The sequence below is a fragment of the Melanotaenia boesemani genome, chromosome 18 (assembly GCF_017639745.1).
Source record: "Melanotaenia boesemani isolate fMelBoe1 chromosome 18, fMelBoe1.pri, whole genome shotgun sequence".
Lineage (NCBI taxonomy): Eukaryota > Metazoa > Chordata > Actinopteri > Atheriniformes > Melanotaeniidae > Melanotaenia > Melanotaenia boesemani.
The window spans coordinates 14,008,414-14,029,805 of record NC_055699.1 but is presented as its reverse complement, the minus strand read 5'-3'; the positions used below and the strand labels follow the sequence as shown (position 1 = coordinate 14,029,805).

At 42.0% G+C, this 21,392-nt stretch overlaps 1 protein-coding gene across 8 annotated transcripts in view; it reads left to right on the top strand.

Annotated features, from left to right (window-relative positions):
• Window positions 1–20,295, top strand: part of eya1 (EYA transcriptional coactivator and phosphatase 1) — a 59,792-nt gene extending 39,497 nt beyond the window's left edge. For all 8 annotated transcript variants that reach the window (XM_041968983.1, XM_041968982.1, XM_041968981.1 and 5 more), the window contains 11 exons: window positions 1,300–1,382; window positions 1,876–2,062; window positions 2,635–2,777; window positions 3,486–3,569; window positions 6,916–7,005; window positions 15,835–15,893; window positions 15,994–16,154; window positions 16,358–16,472; window positions 16,792–16,913; window positions 17,728–17,828; window positions 20,085–20,295. In XM_041968983.1, coding sequence (XP_041824917.1) covers window positions 1,300–1,382; window positions 1,876–2,062; window positions 2,635–2,777; window positions 3,486–3,569; window positions 6,916–7,005; window positions 15,835–15,893; window positions 15,994–16,154; window positions 16,358–16,472; window positions 16,792–16,913; window positions 17,728–17,828; window positions 20,085–20,165 — 1,226 coding nt within the window. In that variant the 3' untranslated portion in view covers window positions 20,166–20,295. The remainder of the gene's footprint in view (window positions 1–1,299; window positions 1,383–1,875; window positions 2,063–2,634; window positions 2,778–3,485; window positions 3,570–6,915; window positions 7,006–15,834; window positions 15,894–15,993; window positions 16,155–16,357; window positions 16,473–16,791; window positions 16,914–17,727; window positions 17,829–20,084) is intronic.
• Window positions 20,296–21,392: the final 1,097 nt, after the last annotated feature.

Genomic DNA, 21,392 nt, shown 5'->3' with positions numbered 1-21,392 from the left:
TATGCACACACAAGCTACCTCAATTATTCTTCCCTTTCTGGAAGCTGCTTCACGTTTGTCACGGTGTGTTAGGGTCCTCCTGAATGGGGCCAGTGACCAGAGGATGAAAGGAACTCCCTCTGTTTGTCTCTGACAACAAAGGTGTAATTACACCCTCATTTAAGAACAGTACATTTATTTCCCACCTTGTTTTTGCTGTAGTTGTTGGGTATCTTTTTTGCTGTTGGAGGATCGGAGATGGTGATAAGATGTTTACAGAGTTCCAATCTATAACCTTTATGACTATATGCCTGTATGTGCTTGTATTTGTGTGGATAAAAATGAGTAATAAAGTCCAGAGGTAATATTTGTAAAGGTTTTAAGTACTGTATTGGCAACCTAATTTTTAGAATTTCATGTAATAAAATCCTTAAAATTCAAAACCCTATTTCTTATTAGGAAAATAGCCAGAAATTGACCAAAGCTTTACTTTAGTCATTTTTTGTCCATATTATTAAGTAACAGCTAATTTAACAAAGACATGGTAGCTGAAATAGCCTTATAAAGGACCTAAATAAGAGCCTAAAAGCCTAAATAAGGGTGAATCAGTAATATTTAAACACTTTTTTTACACTCATTGTATACCTTTAGTAGATGTTAAACATCAGCTTCCTGCTGCTCTCTGACTTGACATGGGAGTACAGGTGCACAGCCACTAAGAAGAAGGGTTGCGCCCAAAAGGGCTGACGCAGCTATAACTCATTGCTTGTATTTTATTAAGCCATTAGATGCAACCAGCCCTTTTGAATGATTTAATTACCAGGGCGGACCATCTTTTGAGCAAGTGAAAAGAACAGCATACATATTCATTAGGACTGGATTTCAGCAACAAACCCTCCCACTACCACTTAACGCCAACCTCAACCTTTCTCTTATATACATCTCTGTGTCACTTCAACACACACACACAAGCACACACTCCTCCATCATCCTTGGTCCCAGTGCATCCACCATTTCCATCCCCTTCACCCCAAGCCACTCCAGTAGCCATCACACAACAGTTCCCTTTATTCCTCCCAATTGTGCGGGCTTGAAAGCACCCCCACACACTTCCCACCCCATCATTCATCAGGTCCGATCCAATCCCTGATAAGAAAGGAAGAAGAGAAAAGATAAGGTCACTGTTAGGAGCGCTCCCTGAGGCCTCCCTCTGTTCACCTCAAACAGTTGTATAACAGACTAATATCCTTCTTTTGCCATTGAATTGCTGCAAATTTAACATATGCAAAACTTGAAGTTCTGTCATTCTCATCCCTAAAGGTGGTACTTTCACAACAACTTCAGGATTGTATGGAGGAAACAACTCCCTGACAAACTCAACTGGCTTTAACAGCACACAACAGGTAGCTGTACACTTATATTATATATTTTCTTTCTCTGATCTGGTAACAGCAACAACTTCATCTTTAAGAATTATGTGCAGGCTCTGAACCTGGAAATCTTTAAGAAACATGCATACTCAATATGTTACATTTCATCTGTGACACATGCAGCATAAATCACTCACAATGTCAGAAGCTTTGTACACAGGATTATCTATTATACTTCCTTGAACACATCTGTATTATGCCAGAGAGTAAAGGGAGAAAGAAAAAAGGCCGATCATCGTCCAGATGTAGGACAGAACAGACATGTGTTTGCAATTATTTTTTGGAATATGCACTGTAAAGTAGCAACACTGATGCAGGGCATATCTCAGATTACTCTGCCAAACCACCTACTTGTCTTCTTTTGCCTCTGCCTTTTTGATCAAAATCTCCCCTCTCACATTTGCCTTATCTTAATCCAGATGTAACAAACCTTATTTCAATTACAATACTTTGTCATTCTCCATAGGACTACCCCAGCTATCCAGGCTTCGGCCAGGGCCAGTATGCTCAGTATTACAACAGCTCACCCTACACTTCACCCTACATGACAAGTAACAACACCAGCCCTACCACGCCTTCCACTACCACCACCTACACCCTCCAGGAGCCACCTGCTGGCATTACCAGCCAGGCCCTCACAGACAACCCTGCAGGTAAGAAACACACCACAGGCATCATGTAACTTCAATATCAGGAGTTTAATTGTCCTCAGTCCTTCAGCCTTTATACCCCGTGAACTGCATTGTGGCAAGCAAGAAAAACAGCCTAAACTGGAATCAGATGTAGAATTTGCAGCAAATTCATGTGGCATTAATCCATGATCCGGCAATTAAGATTGTATCTTTTTGAGTCAGTCAAAATTTTATGACTGCATTTGAAATTATCATCAAGCAGCACCAAAACAGCCAACTTTTAACATAATTTAATAGTCACCCAATTCAGATAAATGACATGACTGCAATGTCTTGCCAGCTATCTCTGTGTTACCTCTTATTTATTAAATCAGCACAGAACAAAATAGGTTTTCTGTCCTGCTGCTGATTTATGATACGTTTGTTATCTGTAATCCTAAATAATTTGCCTCTAAATACTATCTAATGCAGGATGCTGCCCGTCCTGCATCAAGACAAATGGTCAATCAGACATCTTTCCTAAAAGCAAATAATAGCTCATCTTCAGTACGCTTGTTTTGTACTGCCCTTCCTCCCTCTTTCCTTCCTTCCAGGAGAGTACAGTACCATCCACAGTCCATCAACCCCCATTAAAGATTCAGATTCAGATCGATTGCGCCGGGCCTCGGATGGAAAGTCACGTGGCCGTGGAAGAAGGAACAACAACCCATCACCGCCTCCCGACTCTGACCTTGAGGTAGGGTGAGCCCGCTACCTTGGCGACAGACAGCCTCGCCCTGTCTGAGACCCATGGACACTAATCCACTTACTATATGGCTGCCACACCAACTTAAATGCTTGATGGGCATTAATTCTTAAACACTTAATTAACTTAACTATTAATATATTATTGATGCATTTTGGAATACGTGACTCATCAGTAACACATATCATATATAACATTCTCATGTATAACTTGTAAATAAACAATCAGGTATATAAATAAATCTCTGAAGTGAACTGAATATATACTGTAGTGCTTGAAAGCTGCTTCCTAGTTGTGAGAAATAATGATAGCTTCACTCACATTGATAGAGACCACATGTCAGAATACACTCCTCATCTCTTCATTAATACAGTATTAATTTGAATGAGGATAAGAGCAGCCATTATAGCACTGACATCATGGCATGTTAACATATCTAGTTAATTAGTTTGTCACTATTGATTACTCTAATGTAAAGGGCATGGGGTTGAATGTGTGTAGTGGGGTGATAAGAAAAGTGTTGCGGTGACCAGCCCAAGCAAATGGATCCTAGTCCCTGTGGCACGCAAATACACGCTCCTGGCCTATTGACCAACAGGATCACCTTGCAGCCTGACAGAGTGCACCATTGATTTTGCTTCTTTTCTCTCTGTTTTCCTTTGTTTCTATCCTACCCCGCCTCTGCTTCCATCTCTCCAGCGAGTTTTCATCTGGGACCTGGATGAAACAATCATCGTTTTCCATTCCTTGCTTACGGGTTCTTATGCCAACAGATATGGACGGGTGAGTGACATCAGACTGTGACAGCAGTGCACTTTATCAGCAAAACGCATAAATATTAAAAGGAGAGAATAAGGATCAGCGTGGGGTAATGGCCATTGAGCGAAGGATAGATTTCACTTTGTCCATAGTGGGAGGACAGAGCAGAACTCGATGTACAGATAATTGTTTCTTTTTTTAATAGGTCCAATGAGGCCTGGCAAGTATTTGACTGCTCTTTGCAGCTGTTGGAGCTATGCATGGCTGCTTGGGGCTCGGCTGGAGGGGTTCACAACAGTTGCACTCTGGCTGTCTATTGACACATCTTGAGTGTTCCTTTCTCCCTCAGAAATGCCACATTGTTAGTTTAATTAAGTGCTTCTCAATCCATCCTTTTCAGACAGGGATCTCCCCAGAGACCCTGCCAAGAGGCCGAATTCACCAAAAGCGATTCCTTGAAACTAGAACACAAAGATTCTCCTGAACGTTGCTTAGTTAGGATTCAAATTTAAAGATATACACATATGTATATATAAATATTAATAAACATATTTGTTATGATAGTAGTAGGTCATTTTCTGTCCCATGTAACTGTGTATGCTCAGAAGATGAAGAGTTTACTTTTCCAGGGTTTGCTATTTGTTTTTTCATGTAAATTGCTTCTCTAAATTTAAACTTTCTAAACAAACAATTTGGGAAATAAGGCAGAATCCTATTCTCATGGTTTTCTTCAGGTCATATAGTCTTAAAAATGCATCCTCAATCCCAGAGAACAGTCCAGAACAATTACTGGCTGTCATAAATTCATTCACATTTTATCTTCTCTTGTTGATGAGTAGCGGTTGTTTTGGCTGTGGATTTATCTGGTTCTGAAGTTTAAAAAATGACATATTGCTCCTCATATGTCAGAGAGCTTAGCGTCTGCGGCTCATGCTCTGGGCCTTTGTTCTGGTATGAGGGGGTGTTTGATGGGGGCAGTGTTTTGTTTCTGGGGTGAAGGAGGGCTGCCCTGCGACCCTCCACTGTTTATTTACTTTATTCCCAGCCCTGCATGCTGGGTAAAGAGAGAGCTAAGGCTTAGGAAGCTGTGGCTCAATGATGAGGGGCTCTCACACCAAACGCACACACATGTGAAAACACACACAATTACCCATAGGGTTCTCCAATGTGCTCCTCTGTAACAGGAAACACTCCTGACTCCATAAGGGCCCGTTCCATCAGATCTCATATAGGATGTGACAGCCACTACAGTCCCTCTCACTCCGTTTTCTCTTTTGTTCCCTGTTTTTCTCCGTCTCTGCTCATTTTGGTCACATTTCACCGATGTTTCTCCCTCTGTCATGCTTGAACCTGCTGACACGATCATATTTAAGTAATATCATAATAGAGGAATGTTGGCTTGCAGCAACCACAGAGCACACAACATCAAAGCCTATCAGAAATGCTGATCTGTAAACTACCTCAGAAAGAAAGTGAAGCTGTCCAACATCCCCCTCCACTGCATCAACCACTCTTTCTCTTCTCCTTCACCTCCCACCTGTCAGTCATGTCTTCTTTATCTTAGTGGCATAAACAAAAAAGTTACAAAACAGTTTTTCTTCTCCACTGCTCTTAGCTTACTATAAATAGATGTGTATCTGAGTGAATGCACATCCACACTTTCTCTCACTCACTCTGACCTCCCACCCACTCTGACTCTTCCCCCCCCCTCATACACACATAAACACACTGCTGTTCTTATCAGCCCTTTTTAATTGGCATCAAGGCAGCTCACCCCCATAAAGCTGATGGCTGAGGCCAGCTGTGCTGCCATTGGGCTGGCTAGAGCTGAAGCTTAAAGCGGGTGTGGATATGTGTGTGTTGGTGGGTGTGTTATTGCTGAGGGGCTCAGGGTGGAGGGGTGGGAGGGGGGGTGTCTTGGCGCCCCCTCCCTGGAGGCACTGACATCTCAGGACAGGTGGTGCTGGAGCAATGACAGCAGCAGCACTTTGGCCTTCTGGCCTGCTTGTATTCTTAACTCCCTCACTGACTGATTGTTTAGATTTAATTGGAAAGGATTCACTTGTGCCAGAGAGGTCTGCCTTTTTCCCACCAAACCAGACCAACGCTAATTCTCCCAACAGCAGCAGAGGTTGAGAAGAAGGAGATGGTAGTCCGTTGATGCAGGCAGCTAATTGTTTTTGATGAATTCTTATTGAAAGATTGATTCAGACTGGGAGGTTAGGATGACGGAGAAAGCCTGGAGAAGTGGGGATTCAGGTCTTCTTGTGTGGTTTGCTCTCTGTCATTTTAGTGAAAACATAAGCATTGTGGGGTGTGACAGCTAATCAGCGGAAAGCTCAGGTGTGTCTTTAGGTGGTTTAACTCTGTAATCCCTGCTTCTGGTCCTGCCTGGCCTGACTTAAACGTAGATCTCAGCCAGCTGCAGGGAAGCAGCCTGCACAGACAGCTATTGTCTTTCCTCATCCTTTGCTTGTTGAAGACAATTTGCTAATTAGAGATTTAAGATATAAGAGAAATTTAGGTTGCTTTAAGACAAAAAAGAAACAAAACACTTGCAATTTACAATATGATTTTAATGGTGTTTTTATAAGAAAAAAATCTGAACTTATTGGTATGAAGTTAATTTTCTTTGATCTTTTATTCGTATTACATAACTTCCCAAGGCTTCTTGTACATTTTAAAACTTTTTGCCTATTCATTATCTTCTTAAAGGGAAAACCACACTCATTGTCATAGACTCATTAACTATTTATGTTGGCCTTCACTCCTTTTGAGGTATTATCTTACAGACAGTGCAACCATATCACCATTACAGAACGTGTCGCATTACTGACAGAGATTATGATTTAAGGAAAAAAACTTGTCGCCATCCCTGATGCAGGGCTTTATTAGACTACATTTTGCATTTGCAATTATTTTTTGGTTCTGTTAATGAAGACCTAGTTAATTATCTAAAGAAACTTAAGGGAGCAATGGTGTTGAATCACCTGGAGAGCAATCAAATGATGCATCAGCACAAGTATGTGAAGAATGGGCTATTTATGATGAGGCTATGACCCCAGCTCTTCTAAAGCGACCACCCTTCCTGAGAAGAGACAAGCTTTTACTGCATTCATTCAAGTCTGTGGCATTTCTGATGACTATTCTGGTCCCTCTCAGAGGGTCGTAAACAGAGGTCGAAACTTTCAAGTCTGCCTAAAGTCTTCCTTTAATGGGAATAGCCTGCAGAGGAATTTAAAGGGATTTTGGGTTAATTGAGTCACTCAACGTTTATATCATTACTTGCTCTATTGTATTACCTGCTTCATGTGCCTTTTTGAACCAACACACTAACGTAATTTTTGCTTGAATAATTTTTGTATTTCAGGACCCACCAACATCTGTATCATTAGGCCTGAGGATGGAAGAAATGATCTTTAACTTGGCTGACACACACTTATTCTTTAACGACTTAGAGGTGAGTGTATTTATGTGTGTTTTGCTTTGCTGTTTTTGGACTCTGCACAGATAACTTCTGCTCATATTGTGATGATTTTAGCAGCCACAAAAGTGTGGATATATTCAAACAGGAACTGAAGATTTTTTGTAAAAGCAGCAACAACTGCAGAGTAGCATGGGGTCTGTCTTTCAGCTATCCATCCTACGAGACTGAAGTATTACTTCAGAGCCTAGGGATGCCATGAATTTTACATGCGGTCAGTCTCCTGGGTCACCAGCTCTGCCACCCCCCCAACCCCCCACCTCCCATCCTACTCCTCCTTCCCACTTCCATGGCAGCCAGTGCAATTTGTCAGGCTCTAATGTTTCTGTGGCTGCTCTGTCTGACTGTGTGTCATGCTGTGTGCTTGGTGTCGCTGTCCACCTACACCACAGACCCCTTCGTTACAGCATGAAATCCCCCGCTGTCTCCCCGATTCATGTACGCCTAGTGTAAAATCTTCCCCTGGGGCAGAGGAATGAATGGATTGAGATAGTGTGTGTGTGCTGTATCCTCTTCACTTGAGGTTTCATTTCTTAGACATAAAGAGCTTGCCTAGTTCAGACCCAGACATCAAACCTATAAATAAGCAAAGAAAAAAGTTCTTGCAGTCACTCTGTCCAATTCTCTGGCTTTGATTTTATTCAGTTTTTATTTCTTTCATTTTTCGGCATACCTCTCAACATCTTTCTCCTGGCAAATCTGATCCCACTGACCCTCTGCTGTTCCTCGGTGTCCTGCATTCTGCTGACCTCACATGAGAGGAAATGTTTTGTTTGATACTTAAGTGTGAAGAGATCTGCGGCCAGTCTGCCAAGTCTCATTACTCACCGCCGTGTTCGGCCGTGTTACACGAAGTAAGCCCAGGAAGAGAGAAAAAAAATGCGGGCCCGGGAGACGAGAGAAAACGTTCATTCTCCCGCCAGACAGGACGAATGACTGAGATTCCAAACGCAGCCATCGTGATCAAAGTTAATTGGCTGCAATTGGCTGGTTAAATATTCCCTTATGCCCCGGCCGTGTAGAATCAATTCTAGCTGTGCTTTATTTAACAGACGTGCCCCAATCATTTGAAAAAAATGTCAGTTTGTGACAACTCTTAAATGTGGTTTTGCTCAACATCTGTCCTGTGTTTTGATTTCTTTTTATGTGTGATGAAACCGTTTACAGATGAATTGGCAGCTCAGACTACTTATAAAATTATTTGAAAACCCAGCACGTATGTTTCTTCTGCTCTCTCTCAGCTACAAAATTATTAGATTTTGTTTTGACACTTAAAAGATTCCGATATTTTTTTCCAACTTGAACTGTCATGTCTGAAGTAACTGGCTGGGGTCTGCCCAAGGAATGCTTTTTAAATTGTCCAATGTAAAGACCTTCTCTGCTGACTCTGCCACGATTGTCATTATTAATCAGACCAGGGAAGAAGTGTCATTCTCTCGAAGGCATATTGATCTCTCCTCTTAAACTAAGCCAGGCCAGTCTGAGTGTTAAGTGCCTGTTCTCAGCAATGCCTAACCAGTTGTGTTTCCTCTCTGCTGATTTACAGTCCTCCATCTCAGATAGAGCTAAATAGAGTCCCACTATAAATACCGCAGCCAGCAGCAGTTATGTATTTAAGCATGTGCAGAAATGCATATGGTCCATCTAATTTAGTCTAAGCCATAAAGGGAGACCCCTGAGACTGTGCAGAAACACAGGTGCAGAGTTAGTGGTCTAACGTGTGTGAGCGCTCCGTCCAAGCCTCAGCACTGTTGTCCCACCAGCCTCTGCACAAGGACATAAAATTAGAACTCTTAAAATTAGAATAAAATTTAAAATTATTTAATTTTTATTAAAATATTGGCTTGTTTGTTTTAAAGAAATTAACTAGGTTAATTTTTATAAAGCTTTAGGGATCTTTTTGGCAACTTTAAACATCCCTTAAGTCTGATGTTTTATTCAGTCTGCAAAGGCCACAGCGGAAGCGCTAGTCTTAGCTTGTGTAATACGTGTGTTAAAGTGTGCATGTGTGTGTGAGTGAAGGTTGGACCGTGTTGATAGAGCTGGTGAGTGATGATTCGGGGGAAAGTCATAAAAAGAAAGAGGGCATGCCGAAGGGGTCAACAGGGATCAGTTTCACCCTTATGTCTCTCTCACTTTTTCTCTATCTCTCCCTCTTCTTTTCTCCAACCTTTGTATGGATCAGTACTTTCTTTTTTCATTCACTATTTTTATTTTTAAAAGTGGGTCCCTGAAATACTGCAGCTTCACCAAAAGACTTCCCCCTTTCCAACACACATGCGTGGAAATTTCTATCGATTGCCTTGCACGGACCATTTGCCGTTAAGCCCTTTAAAGGAGTGTAGGATTGTATGAACAGTACAATCTGTTTTTATCATCAAAAATGCTCTCAGTGAAGGAAGTATTAGGAAAGTAATTCAGGGCAATATGATCCTTATTGATGTGATCTCCACTGTATTAATATTTCCATCGTGGAGAAGTTTTATTTCAGGGGCTGCAGAGATAAACATGTTCAATTTTACATCTTGGATTAATCACATTTCAAGCCTAAAAGAAAGCCTGTATTTATTCTGATTTGTTAATTAATTGTTGCACTATAATGGTAAGGTGATATAAATTAGGGAGATAAAAAAAGATGAAAATGAGCTAATTATTGAGAAGATTTATTGCCCACAGTTTGAAATGTGTTAAATTAAGTTAACTGGATGCCATTTTCATATGTGGACTGTGGCATAAAGCTGCATGTGAAGTTAAATGATGGTCTAAAGTGATGTGTGTAATGAAACCCACTGAGGCTGAGTTCACTAGGAAGACTGACAACTCTGCTGTGGCTCGAGGTGTGAGTTTACTATAAGTGTGTTGCTGTAGCCTAAACTCTTAATGCTGAGCAGTATGTGGGAACCTGGGGCCTCTCTCTTGCTGACCGAGCCCCCTGTGATCCCCTCTCAGTGGGGTACGAGGGCTGCCGTCTCCCGCCTCCTTGGATGGGAAAACAACCCTCCCTGTCTGGAGAATAAAGGGCACGGGGGCAAACCACTCACAGGGGGAGAGGTCTCTAAAGGTGGGAACATTTTAAATAATCCCTCTGATGCGTCCGTGTTGTGTGCAACACTTGTACACATGCACTCAAAACTTGGAGCAAAGTCTCAAATGAAAACATGTACACAACTAACAAATTCTCATGAAAGTATCCAAAAACTCTCACGTACGCATACCTGTGTAGAAATCCTGTAACACTGTCTACTTAATAACTTTTATTGCTCCCAGCCTGCAGTCTTGGGGTTGAAACCTTCTCTGTCACTCTCACCCAGGGGCTGCCTGTTAATGACAGATGCTGTGAAACGCACGGTTACCTTTGCTTAGTGGCTGAAACGGTTCTCCAGAGCCTCTTAGTTTAGAGCCATTCTGTTAGTTTTATGTCCCACTGCCGAGAGTCAGATCCTATACTTGCTGTTCCACAGGGCTGGTAGCTTTATTATGTTTTCCCAGATAGTTTATTTTTCCATGATTTTATTCCTGGTAAGAAGGAACATGATGCTAACTCCGATTTTCATTGAAATTAAACCACTCTGTTGATCATTTACCAGTTAACTCTGTAGCTGAGTGGCATTGATTTTTTTCTCACTCTTTAAAACTAAATGTAGCATAATCACACATAAAAGAATCAATCTGCACCAGTAAGAATTTTGAAACCTGAGATTATTATAAAAACACAAAGTTCAACAATATTTCTTATATATACATACACACACACACACACACACACACACACACACATATATATATATATATATATATATAAAGTTAGATGAACTTCTTTGGGTTAGTTCACACTGATGTGGGTATTTAATCATTTGCTTGGCCACTGATGCAGCAACTCTGTCATGTTCCTCAACATGACTCCATCAAATCTCAGGGCAGGGCCACTGACGTGTTCTGGAAAGACTACAGACAGAAAGCGTAACTTTCAAAGCCACCCTGTCAGTCTTTGCTCCGCAGAGTTCCACGTCACCCCCCACCCTCAACCCACTATCCCAACACAACTGTTTCATACACCAATATAGCATTACTGTCTGGTGACAAATGATGATATTTAAGAATAGATTTCTTGTCCTGTATGTGAAAAAAAAAAAAGATAAAAGGACGCAGCACCTGCCCAAGATGGTTTGTGGGGAACTACAGCAGACATATTTGTCCAAACGTCAGTCTGCTTGGCAGGAACAAAGTGCTTCACTGTGGATATGTTCACTGCTTTGGGAAAATGCTGAAATGACTGAGATTTGATATAGCACTTAATGTTGCTCGCCTTGAGGTGCGGTTTGGATGTGAAATGCCAAAAATAGGAAATAATGAGCAGCAGCTCATCAATCACACATAACTAACTTGTGTTTTTCGCTGTCTACCTGTGAGGTGTTCCCATTTTGTTTTCTCAACTTTTTAGACAGTTTTCAAGATCCACTTTGTTCAAATACAGCTTGTTTCTGAGTAAAGCACCATATGAATCCTTTCTTCTGAATGTGGGATTTTTTTTTCTTTATTGTGAAACCAGCATAGACTTCTCTGTACCTGTGCTTTGTTTGGCACTGCTGTTTGAATTCCGTGACTGTTCAAGCACAGACTGTGGATTGGAATGAAGTGGGTTTGAAGAACTCTTCCTTTGTTACCCACATCCTGTGTTTGACCCCCACATAATCACAGTGCCTCCCCCTTTCTACACCCCTCCTCCCCCCATAGAGAGGGATGCCTGTGGTGGGAACGGAGAAGGAAGTTACTGGGGGTCACAGACCGGGGTGGGGGGCAGGGGGTTTGGGGTGGGGATGACAGCCTCTGCCAGTAGTGGCAGTATTGAGAACCTGCGAACCATGGATGAGCCTTTTTCACATGGCATTAGCCTGTAGGGTCATGAGGCATCTGTGATGATGGCTATTGTCGCTCACACTGTGGTTTTGACCACCCACCCCCCACCCCGACAGAGCACACAGCTCACCTGAGAGAGATGAGAGAGGGGGGAAGGAGGGTACAGCTTGTATCTGAAAAGTAGACACCATTGTACTGCAGTGACCTAGACCTTCATGAGGAAAGAAAAAAAAAAACATGGTCCTCTCTGTTTTGGTAATTTACATGCATTGCAGAGTTGCCCCATCTTTCTTCTCCCTGCCTCTGACTGTTGCAGTCACCACTCCAAACTCTTTCCAGGGCTACAGGAAGACTTAGGCCGTCATCGCTGATTGCTTAATGACAGATGCCGAAGGAACAAAGAGGGCTCTGATAACTTCCTCCCCAGTGAAGGGTTTTCAGCACGCCAGGGGAAAGACAGAGACAGAAAAAGGAAGAGAGAGTGAATGATGCAGAGATAGAAGCATCCTGAGGCAGACGTATCCTCTCCTTTCTTCCTGCACAGATAAATATTGCATAAAAGCCAAATGAAGTCATATAAAAGACAAGATTGTTACTGATGAATTTAACAGAAATATGCAGTGTTTGGACAGGGTGTAATTGTGACGGCTTCTGGTAAAGGGTCTTCACTCCTTAGTACAGTAGGAACATCTGGTGTGAGTTAGCGGTGATTGTAGGTTTTAGAGAGACCACTGTTTGTTTGGTGAGGGGAGAACAGGGGGATTCAGTGGAAAAGAGATGTTCAAAAGGTTCTGAGAAATTCTCAGACTGCCCCTCCATGTGCCACCATCATGAAACATTGTCAGTCTATTGTCAAAGTTATGCAAACAAATAATTATATAACTTTTTTTTTCTTTTAGGTAATTCACTAACTTCAAGTGCATATGCTACTTTAATATAATATGACTACATATGATCTTACGTGACCATATTTTACAATATACTTCTACCTGCAATTCATCTTCCAAGTGTTTATTTGTGAACTTCCAAGTGACAGAACAGTAAAATTCACCACCTAATTGTGTTTCTTTCCATTCTCTCCACTTCATCCCACACTATTCATGGCTCTGTGGTGTTTACGAGGCCCTCAGAAGTGGCTCCTAATGAGTATGTGTAAGGGTTACTGTACGACATTACCCGCAGCCACCTCCTCTATAAGCTTTCCCAGTCCTCCCAGGGAGCCAGTGCAGAGGTTTATACCAGCCCCAGCTGGGAACAGTAATTGTTGGAGTCTGCTCATTCATCCAACAACCCTCACCCTTCTTATTCCCACTGCTCGTGCACACACACACACACACACACAGACAAACCTCTATCTGGAGGTGCCAGACCTGTTCATCGTTTAATTAAGCATCATCATAATTGAAAAACCACATAAACATGTAGAAACAAGAAAGTGGAAGATAGAAGGCATTCAAACTAAAAACCCCGATATTTTTCTTGGCCTTTCGAATCTTTAATGCTCTACATTTGTTGAGGTTTGATGTGTTTATTAGCTTTGAGTCCATGAAAAATCATTCATAATCAGGCTGCAGTTATAACGGCTGCAGTTAGGCCTAATTACTGAGACATATGTATGTGTTTTGGGTCTGTTTGGCTGAAGGCATTTAAGTAGATCCATAATTAACATGTTGAACAACATTGTTCTCAAATATCTGTTTTGATCCATGTTGGCCGTCACATTCCGAAAGAAACAAATTACTGGGAAGAACAAGACGGGGAGCCATTGTCAAGAAGGAACAAGAAGACAGCTTACATTCTGGGATGTTATACCAAATGAGTGGAACTGAATGGTCCTGTACCAATGCAGTGAGAGAGGTGGCAGAAGCTGATTGTTGGCAGATTGTGGCTGATTCATCAGTAGGTAATTAGTGGATAAAGAAGCATTCCAGTCACTTGCACCAGAATGGATGGGGGGGGGGGGGGGGGGGGGGGTCTTTAAAAAGAGGCTTTATGAGGCGCTTAACCCAAGGTGCTGCTTTTGTTTTCCTAAACAAACATACATGCCTCCTCTACTTAAGGAGTTAATTGTACCTATATGTCCGGGTTGAGCTCTGTTTTGGAGATTGTTTTTGGATTATTATAAATTGTCTTTAAGTTTGTTGGCATCAGATAGTCAAGCTGAGACAAATTGCAGCTTTCTTCAACTATTAATGATCTGTTAGTGAGTGTGTGGAAACAGATTAGGCCAACAGAGCAACGAGCCCCGCCTGCACCTCCTGTTAGTTGGCAGTCCATCTTCTGAACTGCGGCGCTCCACGCTCTCTCCATGTGAGGTCAGTTTGGACTCCCAGCGTTTTACCCATTGCTCTCCTCCATCTCCACCTCTCTACCCTTCCACCCCCTTATCGGGGTGCCGGAGCCCTAGAGAGGAGGGGAGAGGGGTCACGGGGTCAAAGTCTTTTCCTCTTTGGATCTTGGGGCTTGCTGGGAGAGGCTTGGCGAGAGAATGGCTGCATTAGAACTGGGGTTGAGGGTCAAGATTTTAATTCTGTTAAAGAACAGCTGGTTTGAGTTTCTCCTCACGTTGCTCTTCCCTCCCTCTCCCCACAAATCCAGGGAGATGAAAAATTTGTTCAGAGGGGAACCAGTAAAATAAAAAAGGTTTACGGTCCAAAGCCCTTACCCTTACCCTGCTCCAGCATTAGAGAGGAATGTAATAACGTCAGCATTTGGCCTCAGTTAGATTGACTTAAAACAAGGAAGTCCTTTCTGTGTTTGGGTGTCTTAACAACCGGATGAAACTTAATTAAAAAGCTCAAAAAATTGGAAGGGATTTTTTATACTTGAAACTAAAGGAATTCTCTTCCCCAAGTTTCAGTTTCCATGAGAAATTATTATTTCTCACATAACCTTAAACAGGTGAAACTAACGCTTTTGGCAGTTACGTTACCCATTTAAATCCTTCAGCTTTCCAAAGACATTAGAAGAGAAACTACATCATAGTATTATCAGATACTTTTTCTGTTATTCCCATCAGATTACAGCTGACTGAAACAAATTTAAAGTTAACATCACATGAATTTTCAGGCTTTTTGCTTTTGCTGCTCAACCTCATGTTGTCTAAATCGATAAATAATACAAGTTATAGCTTAAAAAAAACACAAAACAGCACAGCTACTCTGTCTTTCCTCAGCTACACGTGAAATGTGTTGATCTGAGTGCCAAGGCAGGACTCCCTCACATTTCAAGCTGGCTGACAGGGCGGAGAGAAGGGTGGAAGGGGGAAGGAACTAGAGTTCTCCTATAAATGGAAAACTAATAACAGATTTTTTTTTTTTTTTTTTTTTTTTGGTCTGCTTTCTCCTGTGTGTTCTTGCCGGACGGCCGGACGGCTGGCTGGCCCCGGGGCTGTGTTGGTGTGTGGCGCAGCAGCAATCAGAGGTCATAATTTCATTGGCGGTTAGCATCAGGTTCAATTTTTCTAGTAGGTTACATTTACCAGAAAGTCTGGATTGTGTTACTGTGTAACGGTGGAATCAGTGCAGAGCTGCAGAATCCCTCGGCTTTTCCAAGAGGAGACATGGAGGAGAGGGTTGTGCACGTATAATTGGAGATGCACAAACGGCCACATGCTCAAACTCTGAATCTTTGTTTTTTTCTACAAGGCCCTCTAATATCCAAATTGTGTGTATTTTGCTTTATATGTATAGGTATATTTATTTGTAGCATCTTCATGGCTCTTCAGATAAGTCTTTCTCAAACATTTTTGAAGGTAGTTGTCCTTTCAGACTGATTTTGAGCTCAATTTGCTCAGAGCTCACAGTAAAGAGATGATCTGAAAGTTGAATCACACATTCTTGAAAAATACATGTTGCGTCTTGTAAAAAAATTACTTGGAACATGTAAAAAATATGTTTTCCAAAGAAACAAATATCTGTAAGTTCTAAAAGGTTTTTTGTGTTGCAGGAATGTGACCAGGTACACATTGATGATGTATCTTCTGATGACAACGGCCAGGATCTAAGGTGTGGCACCAGCATTTTTTAATTCTGGGTCCTAAGTTGACAAGAAATGTCTAAGTGAAGCAGCTTGTTCTAACAGATTCTATCTCTGTCTTTACTTTAGTACGTATAACTTCAGTGCTGATGGTTTCCATGCAGCAGCTACCAGTGCCAACCTGTGTCTGGCCACAGGCGTGCGGGGAGGTGTGGACTGGATGAGAAAACTGGCCTTTCGCTACAGACGAGTAAAAGAAATCTACACCACCTACAAAAATAACGTCGGAGGTAATCCCCGATAAGCACTGGCAGATCTGTTGTGCAGAAATGAGTTTGCACATGTGTGTGTGCCCCCTCATTGTGTGGGCGTTTGTAGGAGTGCCTGTGCGTGTTCAGATGCGTGTGTGTTCTAAAAGCAGGGGTAAATTTTGAACATTTCAGTGGTATTCGGATGGCTGGTCCAACCCAAACAATGTTACCCTGCATTTCAGGTCTGCTGGGCCCAGCCAAAAGGGAAGCCTGGTTGCAATTGCGAGCAGAAATTGAAGCCTTGACGGACTCCTGGTTAACACTGGCACTGAAAGCACTAACATTAATCCACTCAAGGTAGGACTCCAGCGAGGAAAATTGTAGCCAGTCCCACACCGCGCATATATAAACTTATATGTGGTGTAAATAAGTCCACTCCATTCCAAGCGATAGAAAAAGCAACAATGCTGTGGATTTGTCTTTTGGACAGCTTGTCTCTTCTAATTTTGACAAATAAGACTGCTGAAAGATCAGACTTGAAAAAGGAGGCAATCCTTCATTTCAGGACATGTTTTAAGGAAATGATACATTGCTGTGTCTTCATATTCTTCACATTGTGTTTTCTTTTGCCCTCCCTCAGAGTGATTTTGAATAATGTCTTTACTTTATTCTTCAGGTCAAACTGTGTGAATATCCTGGTGACCACCACGCAGCTCATCCCTGCCCTGGCGAAGGTCCTGCTCTACGGCTTGGGAGTCGCCTTTCCTATTGAGAATATTTATAGTGCAACCAAAATAGGTAAACACAGCTTTTTATGTGTCTGAAATGAGTGATTTGGTTCTTCTTTGTTTTGCCCACTGTGTCCTGGCTGTCACTGTGGGACACGTGTGCTTATTATTTCAAGGTTGCTGAGTGTAAACAACTAGGACACACATGCTACCTAAGTGTCAGGGCTGAGGTGTGGACAGGGTGGGAGATTTGGTCACCGGAGAGGGTTGATGTTCTTCTGTGAGGGAATAGTCCTAATCAGCCTGGGATTATTTTCTTGGAGCAGGCTCTGCATTGGGCCTCTCCAGGCCTCTGCTCCTCCATCTCTGCATATGAAACCACTTCTGCACATTTATGTCATTCCAGAGCTACAGACCCCCCCCTCCTACTTCTGCTCATATATCCCCGTTTTCCTCCCTCCAACCCCCTTTTTCACTGTTTCAAATGCAAAATAAACATCAAACTTTCCTGTTGCAATGTTTTCAGTGCCATCGGTTCAGAGCTGGAAGGGAGCGTAGCTATGTGTATCTCAGGAGCAAACAGACCCTGTAACATGCAAGAGTGATTTGTCCATTTGTACCAGGTTTTAGGAGGAGAGGGGCAAAGTTAATGCTTTTAAGATTGTCTTTATCTGAGGGCTGATCTTATCACATCTCTTTTCCAAACTCTCTGTTTACATTCTGCCCTGTTTTGTCAGTATGGTCTTTTAAAGCATCTGTTTTACCCTGCGCCTGTGATTCAACTTGCTATTTAGTGTTTTTGCAACTGTGTGTGTGTTGTGTCAGTGTGTATGTTTGCATTCACGCAACACTCCACTAACATCCTCCCCTCGACTCCTTCACAGGGAAGGAGAGCTGCTTTGAGAGAGTAATTCAAAGGTTCGGGAGGAAAGTTGTTTACATTGTTGTTGGAGATGGGGTGGAAGAGGAGCAAGGCTCAAAAAAGGTAAGAGGTGCCACATATTCTTTTTGTAAGGTCAGAGGTTTGTTCAGAATGGAACACAAAACATACCTGGCATACCTTTCTGAAGAATTAAATCTTTAGCTCTTCTCAACAATCTTGCTTTGCTTTCATTCGTTTATCCTCTTACAGAGCATCCAAGTACAAGAGAGAAAGTCTGTAGTGTGTAATCAGCGCTCTTCCTCTGCCATCTCAGGTTTACAGAGCAGGAGAGGGGGGAGATGGCATAATTATATATTTCAGCTTGGTGCTCTGAGCAGTGTGAATGCTGTATTTGTAATGCTAGACAAGCCCTTTCAGGCATGTTGAAGGCACATCGTAAATAGAGCGCACATATAGGAGGCTTAAATTATTGTTGATGAAATTAGAATATTTACTGCAGTGACAAGCCTGTTAGCACGAGCTGGATCAAGAAGCACCCCCCCACGCACCCCCGCTGCCGCCCCCAATTCTTCTTAGAAAACACAACGGTATCACGTCGCATGAATCTGACATCTGACTTGCCCTTTTTATGTTACCTTTTGGCTCTTGCTCCACAACTTGTGTATTCAGCCTCCCTGTCAGGTTTGGATGTAAACCAAAGGCTGCATGCAGCAAACATATTCAACAACAAATTCATCAGCGGCCTTGAAACATATTTACCTGACAGTTTTGATGCACCACATTGTCAGAATGAAGACATAGCTTCCCTTTGAAAAGCTTCCAGCTCCTATTTTACGTGTTAGTCAGTAAATACAGAGTAGAAGCGTGAGGATGCACAAAGAATGATTAGGCAGTGATTAGGGAGAAGTAACAATCTTAACCCTGGATAAAAGTGTAAAGCAATAGCTCTGTGTTATGAAAAGCGTACACGCCCTGGGAATGTGGTTTTGAGAGATGATTGTTGAAATAGATGCAAATATTTTCACTCAGTCTTGAGTTGGAGTGTGACATTGATGGAAGGATAAGGTGTTTTTTTTTCCCCCATCCAAGTAGTGGTGCAAGTCCCACGACACGCCATGGAGTAAAAAGGTTTCTGTGTCAACATCAGAGAGGACGTGAAATAACACAACAATTTCACCCATCAGGAGGCCTTATATCAGACGTGACACTGTGTGGAACTACAAAAGCAAAATGCCTGAAAGTTCTCCTCATTCCTTGCCACCCCCCTCAAAAAAAAAAAAAAACCCTCAATCCCTGAAACAATTCTGTCTTCAGTTATTACCATCGCCTGGGAGAGAAGGCAGAGATAACATCTCTAGCTTTTAAACTTAAAAGCAAAGACAATTTACAAAACAAAAAGCAAAGAGCTTTTTAAGGGTCAGTGCAGGCTCCCCTAAGCGGAACATATGCCTGGGAGAGGCCATACCTTTGATAAGGGGAGGGTAATGGGCTCCACACACTGAGGAGCTGAGGACTCTACCTGACAAGCTCTTTTCATTCTCTGCGACTCAGGTTTCTCCCCCCATCCTCAGCTTGGGAACAACAGCTCATTTGCACTGTCCTAAAAACACACTGGCAGGCAGGAGGCTCATTCAAAAGACGCCGTAGGGAGTTCATTTCTCTTCAGACTGAAAGCAGCTGCTGAATTAGTTTGTTGGTATAAAACGGGACATCGGTGCAGCAGAGAAATTCGTTAGAAGTACAGATGTACAAAATGGCTGCACTGACACATGCACCAGAGAGCAGTTGGGGTGTGTTATTGATATGATTGCTGACCTAGTGAGCAGTTCAGGTGGCTTTCCTTCACAGAACGCACCAGTTCTAGTAGAAAGAACAAAATCTAACTAGGATTTTATGCAAATGTTAGGAAGGTAACAGTGTGATCAATACTGATTCATTTACAGTGTAAAACACAGAAAGAATTTGTTTTTATTTTTATTGATAAATTAGGGAATTGATACAAATTAGCAAATAACTATTGTTTTTGTTAAATGGATTCTTCTGTACCTATTTAAGAAGTGTGGCATAGTTTTTCACATTTAACATTTAATTTAGCTTTTATTATTTAAATGTTGACCCCTTTTCACTATATCACATATCCAGTCTTGTTTGGATGTTAACCAATGCAACATCTATCCTCTCTCAAACACATTAATTATTAAATAAATATGAACTAAATGAATGTTCCCAGTCTATTAAAGTGCCAGAATCTAATTATATGTATTATAAAATAAAAGACTGAAAATGACTTACTTTTCTGTTTTTTGAATTATCAATTACATAACCAATCCTAAAACAATGTTTATATTCCTCCTACAGCACAACATGCCCTTCTGGAGGATCTCCAGCCATTCAGACCTCATGGCCCTCCACCATGCTTTAGACCTGGAGTACTTGTAGCACTACACCACCATTGTACGTCCCTCTGCGCCTCAGCACATCAAGCAACCTTTCACCTTCGCCCTCCAGCCCCATCTCACGCTTGCCGCAGCCGCCAGAGCTCAGAAAAAAAAGAGAAGCCCCTCTTGTGTGCTGTCTTTACTACAAAGGAAGAGAAGAAGAGCAAAGTGGAAAAAAAGAAGCGAGCAGTCAATGTGCTGACATACAGTCACACGTCGTCTTAACCTTAAACTTTTTCTTTTTTTCCTGCAAAGCAGAGAGAGGTGAATTTACGGCACAGCAGCTGCTTGCCCTGGTTACTGTGAATCGGCCGTTTTCTGAAGCTGTCAAAGTGTTTTACGGCCTCCCCCATTTGTGCTGGGACTCTGTCAGGGTTCACACCTGAAAGGAAAGCAGAGCTACCGGCGGCCTCGCCTGCTTCGAACTGCTTCGCCGCAGAACTCAGCCACAGTCAACCACAGGCTGCGACTCCTGGTGGTGACAGTTCTTCATCCCGCTTCTGCTCTTCACAACTTCTTCCTCCGGTTTACCTTCTTTTAAAGTCTCCCCTCCACAAAGGGACAAACGGACAAGCGACTGCTCCTCTGTCGAGTGTCGCCGTGGGAGTCCTGTGCTTCTTATTTATGAACCAAGACTTTGTGAGTGGCACCGTGCCACTGAGAAGGTACCTCGATGACAAAAGACTCGTGCCTTTTACAAAGTACTATTAATTCCCATCACAACAAGAGGAAGACATTTATGGAAGAAACAAAAAAGGGGTTTTCTAATAATTTAAGAAAATTAACAAAAAACTTTATTTACAATGCTGAGACAATCGTGTACAGAGGAAATCTTTTTTTTGTGTGTGTAAGTTTGTAATCACTGGACTATTCCTTCCTATATTCATTTAGGTACATGCTCTTGAAAGATGGCAATGCTTTTTAACTGAAGTAAAAAAGAAAATAACGAAGAAATAAAAATAAGGCATCCCATCACACATGAGCTTGTGTGACACCTGAAAGTGTTGATGTGTTCAAGTTATGTCCGGTAAACAAATATGTAGATAACAGGATTTTGTTATCAATTGTTTTGTCAAGACCAAAAGCATGGATGTCAAGTGTCAAGGACCTTTCTTTTTGTTTCTGTGATGTTTTTCATCCTTTTCAGGAAACATCAGTCACACCTCTATATAGAGTAACAACTCTCCTCTACTTTAAGTCCTCTTTAGAAACACATTACAAAGTAGTG